Source organism: Nomascus leucogenys, chromosome 10 (assembly GCF_006542625.1).
Source record: "Nomascus leucogenys isolate Asia chromosome 10, Asia_NLE_v1, whole genome shotgun sequence".
NCBI classification, from domain to species: domain Eukaryota; kingdom Metazoa; phylum Chordata; class Mammalia; order Primates; family Hylobatidae; genus Nomascus; species Nomascus leucogenys.
This window is the reverse complement of record NC_044390.1, coordinates 80341540-80364467: the sequence shown is the minus strand read 5'-3', so window position 1 is coordinate 80364467 and position 22928 is coordinate 80341540. Positions and strand designations below refer to the sequence as shown.

The following is a 22928-nucleotide window of genomic DNA, read 5'->3' as shown; positions in this document are numbered from 1 at the left end:
TCTTGTGATCCTCATATTAAGGCACAAAGAAGGGGCAGTTATTCGTATAGATGGGGAAAATGAGGCACAGAAAGGTTTGGTAACTTGCCCAAGTCACACAGCTTGTTTGTGGCAGAATCAGGATAAGGCCTGTGCACTGAGGTGGCATTTGCAGTTTCCCTGAGAGGGCCCTCTGCACACATCATCTCTGATCCTCAGACAACCCTGCAGAGAGGTGGGAGGTATTGTAAGCTCCATTTCTCCCCAAACTGGTGTCACCCAGCAAGCTGGGATTCAGACCAAGGGTGCCAGACTCCAGAACCCGTGGTCTTGTCTCAGCACCTCAGTGCCTGTCCCCCGCCATGGTCTGGCTTCCTTTCCTTTCTCCTCCAAGTCTCCTTCTCACTTTGCTACCATCTTTGCTCTGAGCAGCTGCTGACGACCCAACGGGTGAGCTGCGCCCACATCTACAGTGCCCTAGACCCGACAGCCCGCAAGATCAACCTCGCCAAATTCACGCTTGGCAAGTGCTCCGCTCTCATTGTGACTGACCTGGCCGCCCGGGGCCTGGACATCCCGCTGCTGGACAATGTCATCAACTACAGCTTCCCCGCCAAGGGCAAGCTCTTCCTGCACCGTGTGGGTAAGCAGCCCGTGGCTGGCCCTGGGGCAGGCAGGGGTGCCAGATCCTGGCAGAAGCCGAGGGTACAAGGCTTAACTCTTGACACTGCACATGGGGTGGCTGTGGGCTTTTTTTTAGAGACAGAGCCTTGCTATATTGCTCAAGCTGGTCTCAAACTCCCGGTCGTGCCACTGCACTCCAGCCTGGGTGACGGAGCAAGATCTTGTCTCAAAAAAACAAACAAAAAAAAACCCAAAAAAAACAATTATTCAGCTTATGGTTTTTTTGACTTTACAATAGCACCCATACAGCTGTTCTATTTTTTCTTTCAGTACAGTATTCAATAAGTTACATGAGATATTCAACACTTTATTTTAAAATCGGCTATGTGTGGGATGATTTTGCCCAAGGGTAGGCTAATGGAAGCGTTTGGAGCATGTTCAAGGCAGGCTGGCTGAGCTGTGATGTTTAGTGGGTTAGGTGCAGTGCGTGTGTTTTTGACAGCTGTTGGGTTTATTGAGATGCAGCCCTTCGTAAGTCATGGAGCAGCTGTGGTCTCATTTCAGAGATCGCTGTCCCCCATTGCTCTCTGATGACATGGCCGTCATTTTGGTGTGCGTCCATTCTTCTGATGTTTCTATTTTAAGTTGTGGTAAAGTAGACATAGCATGCAATTCAGCATTTTGCCATTTCCCAGTGTGCAGTGGAGTGGCATTGAGTCTGTTCACATTGTACAACCGTCACCACCATCTGTCCCCAAAACTTTTTTTTTTTTTTTTTTTGAGATGGAGTCTTGCTTTGTACCCCAGGCTGGAGTGCAGTGGCGTGATCTCGGCTCACTGCAACCTTCATCTCCCAGGTTCCAGCTATTCTCTTGCATCAGCCTCCCAAGTAGCTGGGATTACAGGTGCTCGCCACTAGGCCCAGCTAATTTTTTGTGTTTTTAGTAGAGACGGGGGTTTTACCACGTTGGCCAAGCTGGTATTGAACTCCTAACCTCAAGTGATGCGTCTGCCTCAGCCTCCCAAAGTGCTGGGACTGTATGCGTGAGCCACTGTGCTTGGCCCCAGAACTTTTTCATGTTGCAAAACTGAAGCTCTATCCATCAGACAAAATCTCCTGATTCCCCTCCCGCAGCCCCTGGTAAATGTTATTCTACTTTCTTTGCCTTCTTTTAATTCATAAGTGTCATATGGCGGGCGCACTTCCCCCTTGTTGCTGTCTGCTGTCCCCTAGTTTCCGTTGCTGTGTGGAGAGCTGGTTCTGCATGTCCCTGGGGAGGTCCCTAGGACCCCCCCCCCCCAAAAGGAATTTCTTGTGCCTCACAAGACCAACAGTGCCGGTCAGACAACCTCAAATGAAATCCCCAAATGTCATAACACCTTGTTTTCCCAAGATACAGAGACAAACCAAAATGTAATGCTATGTAGGGATTTATGTACTTCATGCAAAACTGCAGTCATATTGGGTGCTCTTTTTTATAACTTGCTTTTTTTTTTCCTTTTACATCACCGTACATCACGAATGTTTTTCGTTTACTATGAAATGTCATTCTGTGATGGGTTGGCACATCTTTTCTGTAAGGGTCTAGACATGAAACGTTAGGCTTTGTGGACCATACTGTCTCTGTCGTAACTGTTCATCTCTGCTGCTGTCGTGTGAATGCTGCCTATTCATTTACATAGATAATATATAAACAAATGAGTGTGGCTGTGTTCCAGTAAATCTTTATTTACACAGACAAGCAGAGGGCCAGGATCTCACTCTGTTGCTTGGGCTGTAGTGCAGTGGCATGATCATAGCTCACTATAAGCTTGAACTCCTAGATTCAAGCAATCCTCCCAGCTCAGCCTCCCAAGTACTTAGGGCTACAGGCACACACCACCACATTTGGCTAATTTTCATTTTTTTGTAGACATGGGGTCTTGCTATTTTGCCCAGGCTGTTCTCAAACTCCTGGCCTCAAGTGATTCTCCCGCCTCAGCCCCTCAAAGTGTTGTGATTACAGGCATGAGCCACCAGCCTGGCCCTGAGCTGTTTAATTCCCACAGTGTGGCCATCAGCTGATTCACTTATCCAGTCCTCTATCCTTGAGCCTTTAGTTTCCAACTTGGGGCTGTCCTAGTCAGGGCCACAGCAAACCTCGTTGTGTGTGAATCTTTGCGTCTTTGGGGAGCATTCTCAAAAGTGGGGACACTGAAGAGTTTTGATCATGCTCCTGAGCAGGGCCTTGCTGTATTTTTGCTAGTCTCCAGAGCACTGTGCCAGCTTGGGCACACTCTCACAGATCAACCCAAGGACGGGATTGAACTTCCCTGTGCGTAGGTGGGGACAGTAGCTGTGTGAGGTTCGAGGCCTGGCCAGGCTCACCCGCCCAGGGTCTGGCCTGTGGAACTCGTGCTGGGTCCAGGTCCTTCTTCTTTGCTTAATTAAGCTTGAACGTCTCCTTGCTGCAGGCCGTGTGGCTCGGGCTGGCCGAAGTGGCACAGCCTACTCCTTGGTGGCCCCTGATGAAATCCCCTACCTGCTGGATCTGCACCTGTTCCTGGGCCGCTCCCTCACCCTCGCCCGACCCCTTGAGGAGCCCTCAGGTGAGTGGAGGCTGGGTGGGGCTAGGGGGTCCCTGTGGAGGTCATGGGCCCTGTTTTGGCTGTGGGAGGAGGTGGGGCTGGGTTTGACCCCAGGAGAAGATGATTCCTTTTATTTATTGTATTTTATTTGTTTTGTTTTATTTTTTGAGACAGAGTCTCGCTCTGTTGCCTAGGGTGGGTGCAGTGGTGCGATCTTGGCTCAAGGCAACCTCTGCCTCCCAAGTTCAAGCCATTCTCTTGCCTCAGCCTCCCGAGTAGCTGGGGCTATAGATGTCCACCACCATGCCGGGCTAATTTTTTATTGTATTTTTAGTAGAGACAGGGTTTCACCATGTTGGCCAGGCTGGTCTCGAATTCCTGACCTCAAGTGATTCACCCACCTCCCAAAGTGCTGGGATTACAGGTGTGAGTCACTGTGCCCGGCTGATTCCTTTTATTTTTTAATGAGACGGGGTCTTACTCTGGCTCAGGCTGGAGTGCAGTGGTGCGATCATGGCTTGCTGCAATTTGCAAGTCCTGGGCTCAAGCAAGCCACTGTGCCTGGCTAATCCCTCTATTTTAAACTCAGGATTTCCCACAACAATCCGGATTTCTGGTATCTACTGGGAAACGGTTGGATCTGGGTGCTAAGCCGTGGCACCCCCGTTAGACAGGCTTCCTGGTCCCTTGCAGCCCCTGCCTGCCTCCCCTTCCTGTCAGTGTGGCCTGCCCAGCCCCTGCAGGCATCTAGTGTGTGACCCTATACTTGACTGAGTTTTCAGGGGAGCGCAGTGGAGGGAGAGAGAGGCTGAGGCTCATTTAGACCAAGCCCACAGGACTTTTTTTTATTTGTTTATTTATTTATTTATTGAGACAGAGTTTCACTCTTGTTGCCCAGGCTGGAGTGCAATGGCGCGATCTCGGCTCACCACAACCTCCGCGTCCTGGGTTCAAGTGATTCTCCTGCCTCAGCCTCCCGAGTAGCTGGGACTGCAGGCACACACCACCGCGCCCAGCTAATTTTGTATTTTTAGTAGAGACAGGGTTTCACCATGTTGGCCACACTGGTCTTGAACTCCTGATCTCAGGTAATCTGCCCACCTCGGCCTCCCAAAGTGCTGGGATTACAGGCGTGAGCCACTGTGCCCGGCCGCCCACAGGACATTTCTGTATACATCCTAGAGTGGGAATGCATGGGACAGACAATAGCAATCACCATGGCCTCCATCTGTGGGCCTCCAACTATGGGCCTCCACCTGCAGTCCTGCTGGTTCCCAGGCCCTGGACACATCTTGTCTCATTTGTCCGTCTGTGCTGGAGGGAGGGCTGTCATCACTTCTGCTTCACAGATGAGAGAATGGCTCTGACAGGCCTACCCGCATGCACACAGCAGGGAGGTGGGGAGCTGAGATTCAGGCCCCCCCAGAGCCCCGAGACTCAAGCTCAGAGAGCTGAGGCGGCCTCCTCCGGACAGCCCAGCCAGCAGTCAGCAGAGAGCGCAGCCATCAGAGCTCCGGGCCCCCTCCGCCTCAGCTGTTCACTCTTGGCTGCCAGTGGTGATCTCTGTCCAGGCCGTGGCCCTCTCAGGTGACTGTGTGGCCCTGCAGTGTCCCAGCCCATGCCTGGAGGCAGCTGGAAAGCAGACACCACAGCGGAAAGTCTGGGGTCAGATGCGAGGGCATAGGAAAGGGCTGCGGGGCCTGGCTGGTTGAGGGGCGGCCTGTGCAGTCACTGGAGTTGGAGGCCTCAGTCGGGCGCCACACGGGTGAATTGGAACGGGTGCCTAAAGGGCATTTCAAAGCATTTTCCTGGGGGCAAAGCCGAGAGTGCAAGGGCCAAGGGAGGGAGGTACCAGCACAGCCCCACCCGGCAGCCCCAGGGGCCCGGTGACAGGCAGGAGCAGGAGGAAATGGACCCTGCGCCCGAGGCAGCATGCAGCCCCGTACAGGCTCTACAGATCTGCAGCCTCCTGGGTTGAGAGCTGTGCATGGGCGTGGGAGGGGCAGAGGGAGGGAAGGAGCCTCCCCCAATGTCCAGGCAGAAACCACCCCCGGTGCAGTTAGATTTTAGGGAGAGACATCCTGCATTTGCTCCAGAGCTAGCCGGGGGTCAGCAGGGCCCAGCACCTGCTTAATCTGGAGAGATGGGAAGAGGGCAGGCTCCTGACCCAGTACAGGGTTTGGTTTCCGACCCTGACCCTCACCATGTGCCCCTTGGCAAATCTCTAAACCTCCAGGAGCCTCAGTTTCCTAATCTCTAAAATGGACTCATCAGGGCCTTTCTTGCAAGATTGGCCAAATGTTGGTAATTAATGCTGGGTGATGGGCCCATGAGGTCCATCACACTCTTCCCTCAGCTTTTTGTTTTTCTTTCGTTGTTTTGCTTTTTTATTTTATTTTATTTTATTTTTTTTTTGAGAGGGGCTCACTCTGTCACCCAGGCTGGAGTATAGTGGCATGATCACAGCTCACTGCACCCTTGATCTCCTAGGCTCAGGCAATCCTTCCACCTCAGCCTCTTGAGGAGCTGGGAATACAGGCAGGTGCCACCATGCCTGGATAATTTTTTTTATTTTTTGTAGAGATGGGGTCTCACTATGTTGCCCAGGCTGGTCTTGAACTCCTGCACTCAAGCAGTCCTCCTACCTTGGCTTCCAAAGTGCTGGGGTTACAGGTGTGAGCCACCATGCTTGGCTTACTGTTGTATATATTTTGTAGTAAAAAGTTAGAACATGACAACAAAAGAAAACAGGTACTTTCCTCATAGGTTTGGTGTGAGGTAAAAGAGATGATGATGATGGACTCAGCACAGTGCTTACACATAGTAAGCCTCTGTCCCCGGCATCCTCTGCTCTTAACTGTTGCTGTTACTTATTACCATAAGTATCGCTGATGTTAGTATGGACTCTGCCTAGATTGAATCCTGTCTCTGCAACTGACTCATTAGACAGTCCTGGTAGTAGTTGAACCTCGCTAAGCCTCAGTTTTCTTATCTATAGAACAGGGTTGCTATGGAAATTGAATTTCTAATGCTGGAGTCAGCAAAGTTGCTGATGTTTGTTTTTTGTTTTTAAGAGAGACAAAGTCTTGTTCTGTCATCCAGGCTGGAGTGCAGTGGCACTATCACGGCTCACCGCAGCCGTGAGCTCCCAGGCTCAAGCGATCCTCCTGTCTCACCCGCTGAGTAGTTGAGAGACTACAGGGGCACAACACCATGCCCGGCTAATTTTAAAATTTATTGTAGACATGGAGTGTCACTACATTGCTCAGGCTGGTCTCCAATTCCTGGCCTCAAGTGATCCTCCTGCCTCAGCCTCCCAGAACTCTGAGATTACAGGCATGAGCCACCGCGCCTGGCCAACAAAGTTTTTTTTTAGAGCCAGATAGTACATATCCTAGGCTCTGTGGGCCGTGTGATCCAGGGTGGCTCTTCAACCCTGGCCTTGTAGTGCAGAAACAGCCGGAGACCATGCGTAAGCAAGTAGTGAGCTGTGCTCCGGTAGAGCTATTTCCAGAAGCAGCAGGCAGCTGGCCGGCCGGCCGCAGTTTGTCGACCCATGTCGGTGTATTCAAGTGTCTGGCTCTCTAGCTCCTCCGTAAGTGCTGGTGTTCTTTGCAGTGACTATTTTGTAGCCATTTACCTGTGATTCAGGGGCCAGGGTGAGGCTCAGGAGTGGTGGTTGGGCAGTGGACAGGCGGGCCAAGTGAAAGACCTCTGACAAGGTGCTGTGTGGCGTGCAGGTGTGGCCGGTGTGGACGGCATGCTGGGTCGGGTGCCACAGAGTGTGGTGGATGAGGAGGACAGCGGCCTGCAGAGCACCCTGGAGGCATCGCTGGAGCTACGGGGCCTGGCCCGCGTCGCCGACAACGCCCAGCAGCAGTATGTGCGCTCGCGCCCGGCGCCCTCACCCGAGTCCATCAAGAGGGCCAAGGAGATGGACCTTGTGGGGCTGGGCCTGCACCCCCTCTTCAGTGAGTCCTTCTACAAGGCAGGGGGTGGCAGGTGGGCCTTGCTGACCCCACCCACAGCCTCACACCTTGCTGCTTTCCTACCAGGCTCGCGTTTTGAGGAGGAGGAGCTGCAGCGGCTGAGGCTGGTGGACAGCATAAAGAACTACCGCTCCCGGGCGGTAAGTGGGGCCAGGTGGAGACCACGCTCTGAGTCCTGGCTCAGTGGAGCCTAGAGACAGAAGGCCTGTGGCCTGGGGTCACACGGTGACAACAGTGGTGCCAGGACTCAGATTGCACTTCTGACCCCCAGCAGGGATTTTCATCTGAGCTTATAGCTTCTTAACCTGCAGCCTTGGCTCTGACAGCCTCTCTTGAGATGCACCTTGTTCTGGAACCATCCCTGCTGGCCCACAGCAGGTCCTATGGGGCAGCCATTCCCTAGCACTTACAGATGGCTCACAAGGGGAAGTGACATGCTCCCGGTCTGTTAGAGGCCTGAAGAGCTGGCTTTCCTGAGCTTCCTTCCCTCCTTCCCAACTGTTGACTCCCATTAGGCACCCCATCTTGTGCATATGGAAGGGCATGCACAAAAGGAAAGACCTACTCAGGAGTGAGTAAGCCTGCCCGCCAGCTAGGATCAGGAGAGGAGCTGGAGAGAGTGTCATGGTTAAGAGCACCGGTTTTGAAGTCAAATGGACTTGGGTTGACAAGCTATGGTTTTTCCTAGCATGTGACCATGGGCTGGTTACTCACCCTCTGGGTTTTTGTTTGTTTTTTTTGAAACAGTGTCTTGCTTTGTCACCCAGGCTGGAGTGCAGTGGTACAATCATGGCTTACTGCAGCCTTGACCTCCTGGGCTCAAATGATCCTCCTATCTCAGCCTCCTGAGTAGCTGGGACTACAGGTGCATGCCACCACACCCGGCTAATTTTTTTTAGTTTTTGTAGAGATGAGGTCATGCCATGTTGCCTAGGCTGGTCTCAAACCCCTGGGCTCAGGTGATCCTCCTGCCTCAGCCTCCCAAAGTGCTGAGATTACAGGCGTGAGCCACAGTGCCTGGCCTGGGTCTCTCTTTATGTTTTTGTTTTGTTTTGTTTTGTTTTTGAGATGGAGTCTCACTCTGTTACCCAGGCTGGGGTGCAGTGGTGCAATCTCGGCTCACCGCAACCTCTGCCTTCTGGGTTCAAGTGATTCTCCTGCCTCAGCCTCCTAAGTGGCTGGGACTATAGGTGCCCACCACCACACCTGGCTAATTTTTGTATTTTTAGCAGAGATGGGGTTTCGCCGTGTTGGCCAGGCTAGTCTCGAACTCCTGACCTCAGGTGATCTGCCCGCCTCAGCCTCCCCAAGTGCTGGGATTACAGGCATGAGCCACTGCGCCTGGCCTGGGTCTTTCTATCTAATTGTGAAGTGCAGATAATGAGAGTGCCCACCTTGGACATTGGGGAAGGCTTGGGGAAGAACAACCATAGGGAGCCCACCAAGTGGTAAGGGTGGGGTTGGGGGTAGGAGGCCAGTGGGCAAAGGACTGGGTGTCCCCTCCACAGACTATCTTTGAGATCAACGCCTCCAGCCGAGACCTATGCAGCCAGGTGATGCGCGCCAAGCGGCAGAAGGACCGCAAGGCCGTCGCCCGCTTCCAGCAGGGGCGGCAGGAGCAGCAGGAGGGCCCAGTGGGCCCAGCCCCGAGCCGCCCAGCACTGCAGGAGAAGCAGCCTGAGGAGGAGGAGGAGGAGGAGGCGGGAGAGAGTGTGGAGGTACAGGTTCCACCCTGGGGACCCTGGACCTGGGGTATGGGGAAGGGGTGGCTAAGTCCCAGCAGCCCATGAGGCTGTCCTAGGATCTTTGAGCAGTGGATGGAGGTGGATGCAGTCAGCTTCCCATCTGCAGAGTCGGGGCATGGTTCTTGTCCACCATCCCTCGTTTAAAACTCTGGGGCCAGGTCTTTAGCCTAAGGAGCTGTGTACGACATGACACCCTCAGTGGGGTTCGGGGCATCACCAGCCACCACACACATCAGGGCTTCTGCAGTGAGACGTGTGGGTCTCCACTCAGAGGGAGGACCATGAAGTGTCCCATTCACCTGGTGGGTGGGTCCTGGGCCTGCGTGTCCCCCAGGATGTCCCTCTCATGTTTTGTTTGGACAGAGGGTTCAGTAGCCAAGAAGACCAGTTGGAGACCCCTGGCCTAGTCCACGTTGTTCATAGCAGGCCAGGCACAGAGAAGGGCCGGGCCGCCTGTCACACAGCCTGGGGCACGGAGCTGGAATGGGGAGTTGGGTCTCCCCCGGCCGGCACTCTCCTCCTCACCCAGCTGTCCTGCCTCTGCTGGTCCCTGAGGCAGGGGTTGCACTGTGTGTGCAGATGAGGAAACTGAGGGTCCCACAGGAGACACTGTCACCCAGCTAAGAAATGGCAAAGTGAAGCTTTGAAAGTCCCCGAGAAGCCATTGGCCCTTCACTGTGGCCAGGCTGGTGGGTAGGGAGGCTGCGGGGACTCCCCGGGGGCGGCAGGCATGACCCGGGGCCTTGGTCCCTGCTCTGCCAGGACATTTTCTCAGAGGTCGTGGGCCGGAAGCGGCAGCGGTCAGGACCCAACAGGGGAGCCAAGAGGCAGAGGGAGGAGGCTCGGCAGCGGGACCAGGAATTCTACATCCCCTACCGGCCCAAGGACTTTGACAGCGAGCGGGGGTGAGTGGCTGGCGGGGTCCTGGGTGGGGCAGGCGGGTCCGCTGGGTCCCATCAATTTGATTATGTCTCCTACTCTCCCTCTGCAGCCTGAGCATCAGCAGGGAAGGGGGAGCCTTCGAGCAGCAGGCGGCTGGCGCTGTCCTGGACCTGATGGGGGATGAAGCCCAGAACCTGACGAGGGGCCGGCAGCAACTCAAGTGGTGAGTGATCAAGTGAGCCGCCCCTCCATGCTCGGGGTGAGTGATCGACTGAGCTGCCCCTCCATGCCCGGGGTGAGTGAACGAGTGAGCCGCCCCTCCCTCCATGCCCGGGGTGAGTGAATGAGTGAGCCGCCCCTCCCTCCATGCTCGGGGTGAGTGAACGAGTGAGCAGCCTCTCCATGCCGGCAGGCAGGGTGAGCTCCCTGACGTCCTCACTCCCATCTGATCCTGCACAGCCCGGATTATGGCCTGGCTGTCCCCCATGTGGTGACCACTCACAGCAGGTGTGATGGCCCCTGGCTGTGCTGTCCCCTTGATTTGATCACACACCACAGAGATCTTGACCCCGTCTATTCTTTTTGCTGGCAAGTCTTTCTAGACAGGGCTCAGGACCCATTCGTTCAGGACTCTAGCGTCTGGAGAATGTATGTTACTCAACCCAGGGTCACAGCTGGGAACGGGGAGGGGATTGGAAACCCTTCAGGAAGCTCTTGTCCCTGAGCCAGGCCCCAGTGCTGGTGGCAGTCCTCTGACCGCCACACTCCCTTTTGAGACCTGGACTGCAGGGAGAGGTGAGGAGGGATAGGGAAGAAGCCTTTATTGAGCGCCAACTGCATGCCAGACATGGCTGCACTGCTTTCCTTTAATCCTTCAACAACCTGACAAGAGGGTCGGGTGAGGAGACAGGCCCCTAGCAGCAGCCGGCACTCCAAGCGTTTCCCTCCACGGCAGCCGTCCCAACTCCCTCTCCTGCAGGGACCGTAAGAAGAAGCGGTTTGTGGGGCAGTCAGGACAGGAAGACAAGAAGAAGATTAAGACAGAGAGCGGCCGCTACATCAGCAGCTCCTACAAGCGAGACCTGTATCCTGAGGGGCGTGGCTGGGGAGGGGCAGGGCCGAGCAGCTTCAGCAGCAGCAGCTTCAATTAAGTGGGACCTGGGGGCGGGGGTGGGGAGGAGGGGGCGGGGCTGAGCGGCTTAAGCAGCCGCATCCCCAGTAGGTGGGACCTGGTGCTGGGGGCGAGGCCGAGCAGCTTCAGCAGTAGCATCTCCAACTAGTGGGACCTGTGCTGGGGGCGGGGCCCAGCAGCTTCAGCAGCAGCATCTCCAATAAGTGGGGCCTGTGCTGGGGGCGGGCCCAGCAGCTTCAGCAGCCGCATCTCCAATAAGTGGGACCTGGTGCTGGGGGCGGGGCCGAGCAGCTTCAGCAACAGCATCTCCAATAAGTGGGACCTGTGTGCTGGGGGCGGGGCCGAGCAGCTTCAGCTGCGGCTGGGATAACGGAACTCTGTCTGCTGGGGCAGTGTGGGGAGGAGCCTTCTCCCATCCCAGGGGCTTCACGCAGCTTCCTTAACGAGGTTTCCCAGCTATCAGAAGTGGAAACAGAAACAGAAAATTGATGATCGTGACTCGGACGAAGAAGGGGCATCTGACCGGCGAGACCCAGAGCGAAGAGGTGGGAAGCGAGGCCGTGGCCGAGGTGAGAGCCAGGATGGGGAGTGTGGGTGCACAGGTAGGCAGAGCAGTTATGGTCAGATTAGTGTAACGCTGAGGCACAGGTGCAAGGGCTACTGCAGAGCCCCAGAGCTGGGTGTGTTGGGGTATGCTGCCAAAACCCTGGGTCCCTCCGTGATCCCCCCACCCAACCCCCACACCCACAGGTTCCCCCTTCCTACTGTTCCGGCCTCTGATGGTCACGAGCACCGCCTGACAGGCGCTGAGAAGCGCCATGCCCCTCAGGTGCCTTGTCCCCGACCCCCTTCCACTTCACAGATGAAGCCACAGGGATAACTTCTGGTAGATGCCCTGTTCACCTAATTAAGCCAATTGTCTAAAATCCTAGAGAACTCGGGAGGTGGAACCTTGTGCGAATGCTGCTACATGGGCCATTTTCACCTGCAAAAATGGCATTTGCATGTGGTTCAACCTGACAGAGTGAGCATGAATTGATTCCCTGTGGCATCCTCAAGAGTGACGTTCTTTTTAGCAATGCTGTGGGGAAGTTCATGTCACCAAAGACGCAGTCAGAAGCAGCTTTGGTTCCGGGAGGAGGCGATCACCGGGGATGTTGAGGAAGATACTTCCTTGAAATGTGGGTTGGCAAGTGGTACATTTGGTCATCTGAGGACTTGGACCTCTTCGATCTGGCCTGGGTCCCTCAGCCAGTAACAGGCAAAGGTGGATTTGAAGCCGGCTCTGTCTGCCAGAGCCTGTGCTTAAGGGCTGTTGTCAGGGAGGGGCTCCCACTTGCTGGGTGCAGGCAGGCTCTATCCTGGAAGGCCACACATGACCTGGGAGGCAAGGTGACTGCGAATACCCATTTTGCAGGCCGGGAAACAGGTGCCTTATGAGGGCTATGACTGAACCTGGGTCACCAGCTGCCAAAGGCTCCCACCTGGGCCTTCCCTGGGGAGAGGGGAGTTTGGGACCATGTCTTGGGTCTCTCTCAGATGGCCTTAGCCCCTGCTTGTGTCCCTCCACCTCCTGAGGCTGGTCACTGCCTCCCCTGGGTGTCTCTGTGAGCCTGTGTGCATTTGCCTGGGCCTGTTCTCTGTGGCTCCTCCCTCTCCAGCTCTCCCATCTGTGGGAGTGTCTCCTTGTCAGCATGGCTGGGTGGGGACCACCCACACCTCACTTCTCAGCCTGTTTTTACCTGGGTGAAACAGCAGCTTCTGCGAGCAGTGCCGTGCAGTGGGCGTGCAGGGGCTGGGGAGAGGGAGGCGACCTGTGGGCTTTGGGAGAAAGCAGCTCTTCTTCCTTTGCTGTCCTCATTGGAAGTGATAGGTCCTGCGAGTCACCCTGGCTCCACTGGAGACAGCTGGGACCACCCTAATGGTCATCCCTCTGGGAGCCCTGGGGAGGCTGCTGTTATGAATGGGGAGGAGGAGGAGGACACAGGGCTTAGTGGGAGCCAGGGAGGGTGGTGCTTGCCTCCCGGAGAACTAGAAGAATGGACTACCTGATGCCCACCTGTCGGGCTGGGGCAGGGTTGCTGACCTCTGCTGCTGCTGCTTTGCTGTGTGATCTCAGACAAGTCCCTCTCCCTCTCTGGCCTTCTCTGATTCCTCTCCCACCTAAAGGAAGGTTCATCTACATTCTTTTTTCATTTAACAAGCCTAGAGCATGGTGTCCATGGAGACAGAGGCTGAGGTCTGTATCGGTTACTATGGGGGGCCTCAGAGCCTGGCGTGCAGTAGGTGTGCTGTGGAGACATACACTCCTTGGTTGGAGAAGTTTTAATAGTAACAGTCATGCCCAAAAGGCTCTCACTATGGGACAGGCCTTGAAATTCTGAGCACTTTACACCATGTAAATGCATTTACTCTTCACCCATGAGGGAGGTGCTGTGATTTATAATTCACAGATGGGAAAACTGAGGCACAGAGCCGTTAACTTCTTGTCCAGGGTCCAAGAGGTCACAGCTGGGATTTGAACCCCAGCAGTTCTGGCCCCGTGTTATTGACCACTCCATGAGGCTGCCTAAAACTTTATTAGCCACCTACTGTGTACAGACACTGGGCCACAGCAATAAGCACAGAACAGGAGTAGGGGCAGGGGAGGAGTCTGCGAGCTTCTGGGAGGAGGGGATCTTGGGAGTGATCCCAACAGCTGAGCTCCCTGAATCCCTGTCCCGGCAGGTGCATCCCAGTCCCACGCCCCAGGCACCCCTGCAGGCCGCGTCCGCCCGGAACTCAAGACCAAGCAGCAGATCCTGAAGCAGCGGCGCCGGGCCCAGAAGCTGCGCTTCCTGCAGCGTGGTGGCCTCAAGCAGCTCTCTGCCCGCAACCGCCGCCGCGTCCAGGAGCTGCAGCAGGGTGCCTTCGGCCGGGGTGCCCGCTCCAAAAAGGGCAAGATGCGGAAGAGGATGTGAGGACCAGGACCCAGCCCCGTGGCTCCTTGATTGGCCTTAGGGTGGACATCAGCAGACGTTCCCGTGCACCACTGTGTGCCTGGCCCTGTGCTGGGCACTGGGGGCACTCCCTGCAGGAGCCATCATCCGTGAAAAGGAGCACTGTATGGCCACAGAAGGGCAGCAGCTGCGTCAGCCTAAGACAGAGACATTTGAGCAGGGCCCTGAAGGGTGTGTAGGAGTTCGCCAGCAAAGCCAGGCAGGCCAAGACCTGAGTTGGCAACTCAGCTGCTGCTGCTTCCATGTGTTCTGGGTTCAGAGGTCATGGCTGCACCGGTCAGAGCCCTGAGTGTCTCAGGGTTTGGCGATGGAATTTTTAATGTAATAAATCTTTATTGAGCACTGCTGGTGGCCAGGAGTGTGGTCTACTTGGGGAGTTGGAATGGAGAGACCCGGGTACTAAAATCCCAGCTAATGTGGCAGAGGAGTTGCGGGTCTCCTGAGGGCAAGTTCTGCTGCCTTGTCCATTTAGCGATGAGGAAAGTGAAGCTCAGAGCACAAGCCAGGTGCCAGAGGTGGGAGTTGGTCCCCCTTCCTCCCACTGGACATGGTTGCAGCTGGGAGTGGGTTGGGGGAGGGGAACAGGATGTGCAGCCCAGGGGGCAAGGGCACAGCTGCTCCCCTCTGGCTATGAAGAGGTTAACACGGCCCCTCCAAACCTGGAGGTGAGAACCTGGCCTGCCCTCTGTCTTCTCGCCACCCACCCCGTTTGAGGTTCTGAGAAGATCAAGGGCGGCCCCAGGAGCTGGATTCTCAGGCTGGGCCCCTCACCTGGCAGAGTCCATAGTGGAGGGGACTTGGTGATCTCTCATCTAGCATGGACCCTGTTCTGAGACCTGACAAAGAGCTTTTGTCGTGCCCCAACCACCCTGGCACGAGGGCCTGGTCTGATCTCCTTTTAGAGGCAGCTGCCCCACACAGCCCCTTGACCTTCCCATCACCTCCTCATCAGGGCCTGCATTTATGGAGTGCTTGGTATGTGCCCCTCATGGCAGGCCCACAGCACTCTGATCAGGCACAGCTCTCCCATCTTCCCAATGAGGAAACGGATTCAGGAAGAGCCACTCAGTCCACACCCCATTGGAAATGTGGGCCCTCCTATCCCAGGGTCTCTCGGGGGGTCCCCTCTCCCGCTGCTCACCTGGGTCAGGGCTAGGAGGCAGGGGCCGCAGGCTCAGCCTGACCCAGGCCGGCCAGCATGGCGGAGAGGTCCTGCATGAACAGCTTCACCTGGGGGGGGCCCAACACGAAGTCACATCCCAGCCCCAGAGCCACTGTCCAGCCCCCACCCCTCAACACACGGGGAGGCCGAAATGCAGGGCAGGGACTGGAGACCCCCTCATTAAAAGAACAGCAATGCTGGTGGTTCCCAGAGGTGGTGACTGAGATCCTAAACCGTTCTGGGTTTTGAAAGCCTCAGGCCAACCTTTCCAACTGCTGCGTGAGCAGACACCTTCACAGCTTCCTCGATGCTGTCACCTGTACTATCCAATTAGTATTTTCGTTTGCATCCATCAGCTTTATTTTCTTGTAACTGGATCAGTCATATTCATTGGTTTGTGATCTACTCTTATCTCCATGGGTGACTCTTTATGTTGTTTTAATTAACTTCTTTATGAATATGAACTTAATAAATGCCATGGATCCATTGTGAAAACTAGAACTTGAGGGTGAACTCACAACCATCTGTGGACTCCCCCTCATATTCATCACCATATCAACAGCTGAGAAGGAAACTTTTTATCTCCACCAAAAATGGAAAAAAATAGTTACCCCCTTGTCATAACTAGGGGGTAACTGGAAAAATAATGACAATGCAATGAACAAATGAAGCTGTTACTGAATTCTGGCAGCTGCAGGACAGTGAGTCCCAGGCCTGGAGGCCAGGGTGTGTTAGGGGAGGTGGGAAAAGGCCTAATGTCCCTCCATGGAGCCTTTCTCTTTGACAGGGGCAGAGAGTTGATTTTGAAAAGAGATGGTCTGGTCCTAGTGCAGTGGTGTTCACAACTAATTGATTACAACCGGTTACAGATTTTATTTCTTCTTAATTTCCACTACTCCAGTTGGACTAAAAGAAAAGGCACTGACTTTTGCCTGTTTATATCAAGCCTGTGTTTCTGCTAGTCTCAGGTGCCACAAGGTAACCAGGTAACAGGCCAGGCTTGGAAGAATAGTGGCATCGATGCATTCTACCAACTAGGAGGGGCGAAGCGGATTCCCAGGACCCAGATCTTGGCATTAGGTTGGAATCCTGGCCATTGGGCAGAACAGGAATGGGAATGGGTTGGGGAAAAGGTGGGATGCCTCCCTTTGTAGCAGGACGAGCCACAGACAAAACTCCTCAGACATCGGATTAACACAAAATTCCTCAGACACCAGATTAAAGAAGGAAGAGGTTTTTATTCGGCTGGGAGCGTTGGCAGACTCGCGTCTTAAGAGCCGAGCTCCCGGCCGAATAAAAACCTCTTCCTTCTTTAATCCAGTGTCTGAGGAGTTTTGTCTGTGGCTCGTCCTGCTACACCTTTACTTTGCCTCCACTTCTCAAAGGGGCCATGCTTTGGGTATACCCACTAGAAACAAAAGAAGTATTTGAAGTCTGAAATCTCTCTCCATTGTAAACCTATGTTACGCTGGGTGCTGTGGCTCACACCTGTAATCCTAGCACTTTGGGAGGCTGAGGCAGGAGGATAACTTGAGGTTGGGAGTTCGAGTTCGAGACCAGCCTGGCCAACATGGTGAAACCCCATTTCTACTAAAAATACAAAATTAGCCGGGTGTCGTGGTGTGTGCCTGTAATTCCAACTACTCGAGAGGCTGAGGTAGGAGAATCGCCAGGAGGCAGAGGTTGCAGTGAGCTGAGATCGTGTCACTGCACTCCAGCCTAGGTGACAGAGCTAGACTCTGTCTCAAAAAAAAAAAAAAAAAAAAAAAAACCTTTGTCACATTCTACACTGCACAACTCAGCCTAACCCCACCCTCACCCTCCCTGTGGAAGCTGAGGCCTCTCTGTGCAGGAAGCAGGGAGCCAGAGGGCCAGAGATGAATGAAGGGCGAGTCTGGACCTCATGATTTTTTTACAGGTGTTGACACGTGTGGGCTGTTGGATCCTGCGAGAAAAGAAAGACTCAGCACAAACCCTGGCCTTCCTGGTAGAGGGAGGGCATTGAGACCAGCCACTTTTTTTTTTTTTCTTTTTGAGATGGAGTCTAGCTTTGTCGCAGAGAAGGGCATGGCTTTCTTCTGGCCACTATGAGAGCCAAGATGCACCCAGGAATCCATCCTAGACCGGGTGCCTGTGCAGCGATCGAGCCACGTCTGGGGCAAGGGCTCTGACCTTAGAGGGCCATGCTTAACCCAGAGAAGGTGTCACTAACTGTGGGGTTTTAGGTACCTCATTTTTCCAAAGAGGGAGTGTTTGGGGGCTGGAGGTGCCATAAAGAGGGGCCCTCACCTGCTCTAGCTGTCCCTCCGTGTCCTCAATGTCCAGGGTGGGCGGCTGCCCCTGATGCTGGCACACTAGCTGGAACAGGTTGAGCACGGCCATCCTGCTGCGTCCCAGGAGCAGAGTCTTCTCCGCTGCTGTATTCTGAATCTGAATCCACTTGGATTCCTGGAGAACACCCGCCCCACGCCCAATTATGGCAACTGGCCCAAGGCAGGCTGCCCCCTCTTCCCAGCCACCTTTTTTTTTTTTCTTTTTGAGATGGAGTCTATCTTTGTCGCCCAGGCTGGAGTGCAGTGGCTTGATCTCAGCTCACTGCAACCGCCGGCTCCCGGAAACTAGCGATTCTCCTCCTTCAGCCTCCCAAGTAGCTGGGTCTACAGGCGCCCGCCAGTGGACCTGGCTAATTTTTGTATTTTTAGTAGAGACAGGGTTTCACCATGTCGGCCAGGCTGGTCTCGAACTCATGACCTGAGGTGATCCGCCCCTCTCGGTCTCCCAAAGTGTTGGGATTACAGGCACGAGCCACCGCGCCCGGCATTCTTCTCATCCACCTCTGCCAGTCAGGCAGCCAGGTGCTCTCGGGAGAGGGGTGCAGGAGCCTCCAGCCGGCGGATGGGGCGGGGCCTCGTGCCCGAAAGGGCTCGGTGATGCCTGAGATTCCCCTCCTTAGTGCAGCGGACCCTCTGGGGTAAGCATTGCCCCGTTGGTCCTCAACAGCCCTGGCGCTCCTCCCCGCCCGGCTGTGGAAGCCTGGGGTCCGGAGCGCCCCCCACCTAGGCTGGGCCGTACCCACTGCAGCGTACGCTCCCTGGCAGCCTCCAGGCGCTCCTGCAGCTGTGCCCGCCGCTGGCCCTGTGCGAGCACCTCGTCCGGCCAGGCGTCCCGCAGCTGCTGCAGCCGTGCTCGCGCCGCCTCCAGCTCCGCGAGCCGCTCGCGCTCCCTGAGCCTCAGCGCCGCCTGCGTCTCGGCCAGGCCGTCGAAGCGCGCCACCAGCTCCGAGACCTCTTGGAACTAGAGTCGGGGGCGGGGAAGGGACTCACAAGCGCCTGCAGTCCCTTACCCTTTCCATCCCACCTGGCCGCCAGCGTTCCTTATTATTGGAATAATCTTTCTGGAAAGTGACTTAAATGTCAACCTCCATTTGTTAGAGACAAGGTCTCGCTCTGTCACCTGGGCTGGAGTGCAGTGGTGCGATCATAGCTCACTATCATCTCGAACTCCTGGGCTCAAGCGATCCTCACATCTCCGCTCCAAAGTAGCTGAGACTATAGTCACACGCCACCACGCCCGGCTAATTTTTTGTAGAGACAGGTGTCACTCTATGTTACCCAGACTGGTCTCGAACTCCTCGCTTCAAGCAATCCTCCCGCCTTGGCCTCCCAAAGTGTTGGGATTACAGGCGTGAGCCACCGCGCCCGGCCAGAGTTAACTTTCTGAATCTTCAGTTCTCCTATCTGTAAAATGGGGTTGACAGTTGACAATAACAGGACTCACTTCACTGGACTTTGGGGAGGGTTCAAGAACAAAACGTGGGCGGTGGCTCACACCTGTAATCCCAGCACTTTGGGAGCCGAGATGGCAGGATCGCTTGAGCCCAGGAGTTCGAAAGCAGCCTGGGCAACATAGCGAGACCACCATCTCTACTAAAAATAATAATTTAAAAAATAGCTAGGCGTGGTGGCGTGCGCCTGTGGTCCCAGCTACTTGGGAGGCAGAGGCTGGAAGATCCCTTGAGCCCAGGAAGTCGAGGCTGCAGTGAGCCGTGATAGCGCCAATGCACTCCAGCCTGGTGACAAAGCGAGACACTGTCTCAAAAAAACTCCAAAACTAACAACCACAAAAACCAAAGCGTATCCCTGGCATACAGCGAGTGCTCCATAAGTGATAGTTCTTGGCATGCATGCCAACAACTCCAGTAGTTCAACGCTCCAGTAGTTCGCCGGTCCGAAGCCGTCCCCGAGCCACTCAGCGCCGCGCGGTGGCGCCGAGCTCCCAGCCTCCTGCCCCGGACTCACCCCGGGCAGCAGCTCCAGCGCTTGCTCCAGCAGGCGCGCGCAGGGCTCCAGGCGCTTAAGCCTGCGCTGCAGCCGCGCGCGTTCCTGCCGTAGCTCCTCGAGCTGGGTCCGCAGACGCAGGGCCTCAGCCTCCCGACTGCCCGCCTGGTGCCGCTCCTCCGCCGCCCTCCGCAGCGCGCGATTGCGCCGGGCCTCGGAGTCCTGGGGAGTACGGTGGGGAGAAGGCGACCTTCAGGACTCAGGAGCTGGCGGGGAGTTCGGCACCTCCATCCTGCCCTGACATTCGCTCGCAAAACCAGGGGCGGCCAGCAGGCCTGGCTCGGAAGCTGGCTGTTCACCCCACTCCCCTTCCAGCTTTTTTTTTTTTTTTAAATCGGCTGCTTCAGGCAGTGCGTGTGTGTTTCCCGCCGTTTCCTTTTGCATGACGAAAACCATTTCTTTTCTTTTTGTTACCTGCCGGGCCCCTATGGGGGTGTGAGCTGCTACTCATAGGCCCCGCCTCCCCCCCAGGAGGCTCCACCTACCTGCAAAAACTTGTCGAAGCGGATGAACGATCCCTTTAACTCCCGCTCCTTTTGTTCCAGCTGTTCCCAGCGCTGTTTCAGGGCTGCCATCTTGGTGCGGAACACCTGGGGGTGAGGAGTGGATTGTCTGTGTGAGTTTGGGGGTCCGGGTCCTCCCATGCTCTCAGGTTCACACCTCACCCCTTCCACCTGTTGTCCCTGATCTGTGGCTGCTCCCTGCTCAACCCATCCGGTCTTAATGCAGTGCTCCCATCACCCAGGGATGAAGCCCAAACACCTCCTCCAGCCCTGGAATGCCAGTGTCCCTGCCCTTCCCTCAGGCCTCATCTTACCCTCTCTCCTCCCATACTCTGTCTTCCAGGCACTCAACCACCTGTGTTTGGTTCTTGCCTTCCAACCAGTCTTTGTGTATGGTTTTCCTCTGCCTGTTTTTCCTTCCTCATCTCTTTCGCCTTTGCTGGATAAGCCGACTTGCCCTTCAGCAATCCCCAAGACATCACTTCCTCCAGGAAGCCCTCCTTGACCACCCCCATGGGGAGATAGGGACTTCTTCTGGGCTCCCACAGCCCCTGTCCAGTGCTTCTTCCCTGTAGCAGTCACCACCTGAACACTTATCTGTTTTCCTCTCTAGACTGTGAGCCCCACAAGGGCAGGGACAATCGTAAGACCTCCAGGTCTTAATGCAGTGCCCAGCACATGCTCAATGCACACACATTTATTTGCACCAACGACTGGTCTTATTTGATCCCCATTTGACAGATGAGGAAATCAAGGCTTGGAGCGGTGACATGACTTGTCTCAGACCTTGCCACTAATAAATTTGCTCCATCACTTCCCGTCTGCTGGCTCACCACCTCGTTACAGTAGTGGGGGCTCACCTCCTTCTGGGCCTGCAGGGCCTGGTCTGCATCTACCAGCTCTTGCCTCTTCTCCAGGAGACGCAGCACTGGTGGGACGTAATCCTCAGCCTGCTCTGGCCGCTTTCTGAAGAGGCTCAAGTAGGAGGTGGGGGTGAAGGAAGCATGTTTCAGGGCCCCACATCTCACCACTGTGTCTGGAGTGCCCCATTAGCCACCATTAGCTGGCTGTTTAATTTTTTTTTTTTTTTTTTGAGACTTAGTTTTGGGTCTTGCTTTGTCACCCAGGCTGGAGTGCAGTGGTATAATCATAGCTCACTCCTGGGCTTAAGCAATCCTCCCATCTTGTCTCTTGAGTAGCTGGGACTGCAGGCATGTGCCACCACACCTGGCTAATTTTTATTTTTTTATTTTTGTAAAGATGAGGTCTCGCTTTATTGCCCAGGCTGGTCTTGAACTCGTGGACTCAAGCAATCCTCCTGCCTCAGCCTCCCAAAATGTTGGGATTACAGGCATAAGCCACCACATCTGGTTGAATTATTATTATTATTATTATATATTTTTTGAGATGGAGTCTTGCTCTGTCATTCAGGCTGGAGTGCAGTGGCACGGATCTTGGCTCACTGCAACCTCCCGCCTTCCAGGTTCAAGCAATTCTCCTGCCTCAGCCTCCCAAGTAGCTGGGATTACAGGCACATGCCACCATGCCCAGCTACTTTTTGTATTTTTAGTAGAGATGGGGTTTCACCATGTTGGCCAGGCTGGTCGCGAACTCCTGACCTCATGTGATCCGCCTGCCTTGGCATCCCAAAGTGCTGGGATTGAATTCTTTATTCATCGAACAAATTGTCCTGAGCACCTACTCTGGGCCAGGCACCCTTGTAGGCACTGGGGGTGCAGCTGTGAACAGGACAGACAAAAATCCCTGTTCCCTCGTGAGCTGGCATTCTGCTGGGAGCCACAGAAAATCAAGCTAATAAATAATAATCATAAAGAATGCCAGGACATGGTAGGCACTGAGATGAAAAATTAAGCAGACTAAAGGAAACTTTCAACAGGGAGGAGGTGGCATCTGAGCAGAGACCTGGAGGAGAAGAGGGAGCAAGCCACGTGGACATCTCCAGGGAACAGATTCTAGGACCCTGGTGTGGCTAGGGTGGCTGCAGAGGAGGGAGGGAGGAGGAAAAAGATGGGAATTGGGAACAGGGAGGAGCTGAGAATCCAATTGCGGTGGGCCACGGCGAGTGGAGACTTCGGCCTTGACTCTAAGTGAAGTGGGAGCGGAGGGGGTGTTTTGGGCAGAGGAGGGGTCTTTCTGGCTGCTGTGAGGAGCAAGAACAGTGGGCAGCTGCAGGAGACCAGCGGTGGGGCCACGGGATATTCCAGAGATAGTGTGGTTCTGAGCAGGGCAGCAGTGGCGGGAGGTGAGAGCAGAACTGATGGAGTGGGGAGGGGAGTGAGAAAGGGGTCAGAGGTGACCCCAGGAGCCGGAAGGATGTTACTGCCAGGGCAGGCCGCAGGAGAGCAGGTCGGGTGGGGGAGACCAGCTCCCTACTACGGCCAAGCCCGAGATGCCTGAGACCTCTGCAGGGAGAGGCCCAGGAGGCAGTGGGGTTCTGGAGTCCAGCGCCCCGGGAGAAAGGGAGAGCAGAAAGAATGACTAATGTGTAATCAGCAAGGCTTTCCCAGCCGTGGTCCAGGAGAAAACCCCCCTCCCCATTTTACAGATGCTGATACTGAGGTTGGGACTTGAGACCATGCTGCTGAACACGAAGGAGGCACAGAACAAGCTTCCTCTGTTCCTCCTGAAAATGCAGTTTTGGGGGTGGATTGGGGAGCAGGATTTCATAGAATAATTCCTTCCCACCTTGGTTTGAATGATTTAATCTCAGCCGGATGTCAGCTAGGGGTGGGGGATCAGTAACAATCCCAGAGACCATGGTGATGTCTCGGTTTCTCCCTGAGCCTCAGTTTCCTCCTCTGTGAAGTGGGGACAATAACCCCCACTATGATCTGCCCAAAGCCAGGACCCAGGAGGTGAGGAAGAAGGGGTGGGCCAGCCCACGCATTCCCGCCCTCCTTCTAGCCCTCCCTGCCTCTACGTCCCACTCACATAGACAGTTTCTCTTGCAAAGCCAGTCGGAAATATTCCTCCCAGGGCACCGCCAT

At 55.1% G+C, this 22928-nt stretch overlaps 2 protein-coding genes across 2 annotated transcripts in view; one reads left to right on the top strand and one right to left on the bottom strand.

Moving 5' to 3' along the window:
- The window catches only part of DDX54 (DEAD-box helicase 54), a 26630-nt gene extending 12366 nt beyond the window's left edge, over positions 1-14264 (top strand). Inside the window, exons 11-20 of the mRNA XM_003274423.4 lie at positions 412-622; positions 3058-3192; positions 6912-7142; positions 7227-7300; positions 8669-8878; positions 9668-9810; positions 9897-10010; positions 10767-10871; positions 11376-11488; positions 13647-14264. Of these exons, the coding sequence (XP_003274471.4) occupies positions 412-622; positions 3058-3192; positions 6912-7142; positions 7227-7300; positions 8669-8878; positions 9668-9810; positions 9897-10010; positions 10767-10871; positions 11376-11488; positions 13647-13879 (1569 nt within the window). The 3' untranslated portion in view covers positions 13880-14264. The remainder of the gene's footprint in view (positions 1-411; positions 623-3057; positions 3193-6911; positions 7143-7226; positions 7301-8668; positions 8879-9667; positions 9811-9896; positions 10011-10766; positions 10872-11375; positions 11489-13646) is intronic.
- CFAP73 (cilia and flagella associated protein 73) lies at positions 13480-22928 on the bottom strand. Its single transcript, XM_030821449.1, has 8 exons — positions 22873-22928; positions 20781-20886; positions 19903-20007; positions 19379-19579; positions 18153-18374; positions 17370-17528; positions 15060-15148; positions 13480-14055 (listed from the first exon to the last, which is right to left on the bottom strand). Exons 1-7 carry the CDS (start codon positions 22926-22928, stop codon positions 15071-15073), a joined length of 927 nt encoding a protein of 308 aa, XP_030677309.1. The 3' UTR covers positions 13480-14055; positions 15060-15070.

Excerpts from the sequence above, each read along its gene's own strand:
- CFAP73 (XM_030821449.1), bottom strand. The coding sequence starts at position 22,928 with ATGGCGGTGCCCTGGGAGGAATATTTCCGACTGGCTTTGCAAGAGAAA. Across the intron at positions 17,529-18,152 it reads GGGAGCGTACGCTGCAGTGG|GAATCCAAGTGGATTCAGAT; the intron begins GTACGGCCCAGC and ends GGTGTTCTCCAG. Across the intron at positions 15,149-17,369 it reads CGGAGGGACAGCTAGAGCAG|GTGAAGCTGTTCATGCAGGA; the intron begins GTGAGGGCCCCT and ends GGCCCCCCCCAG.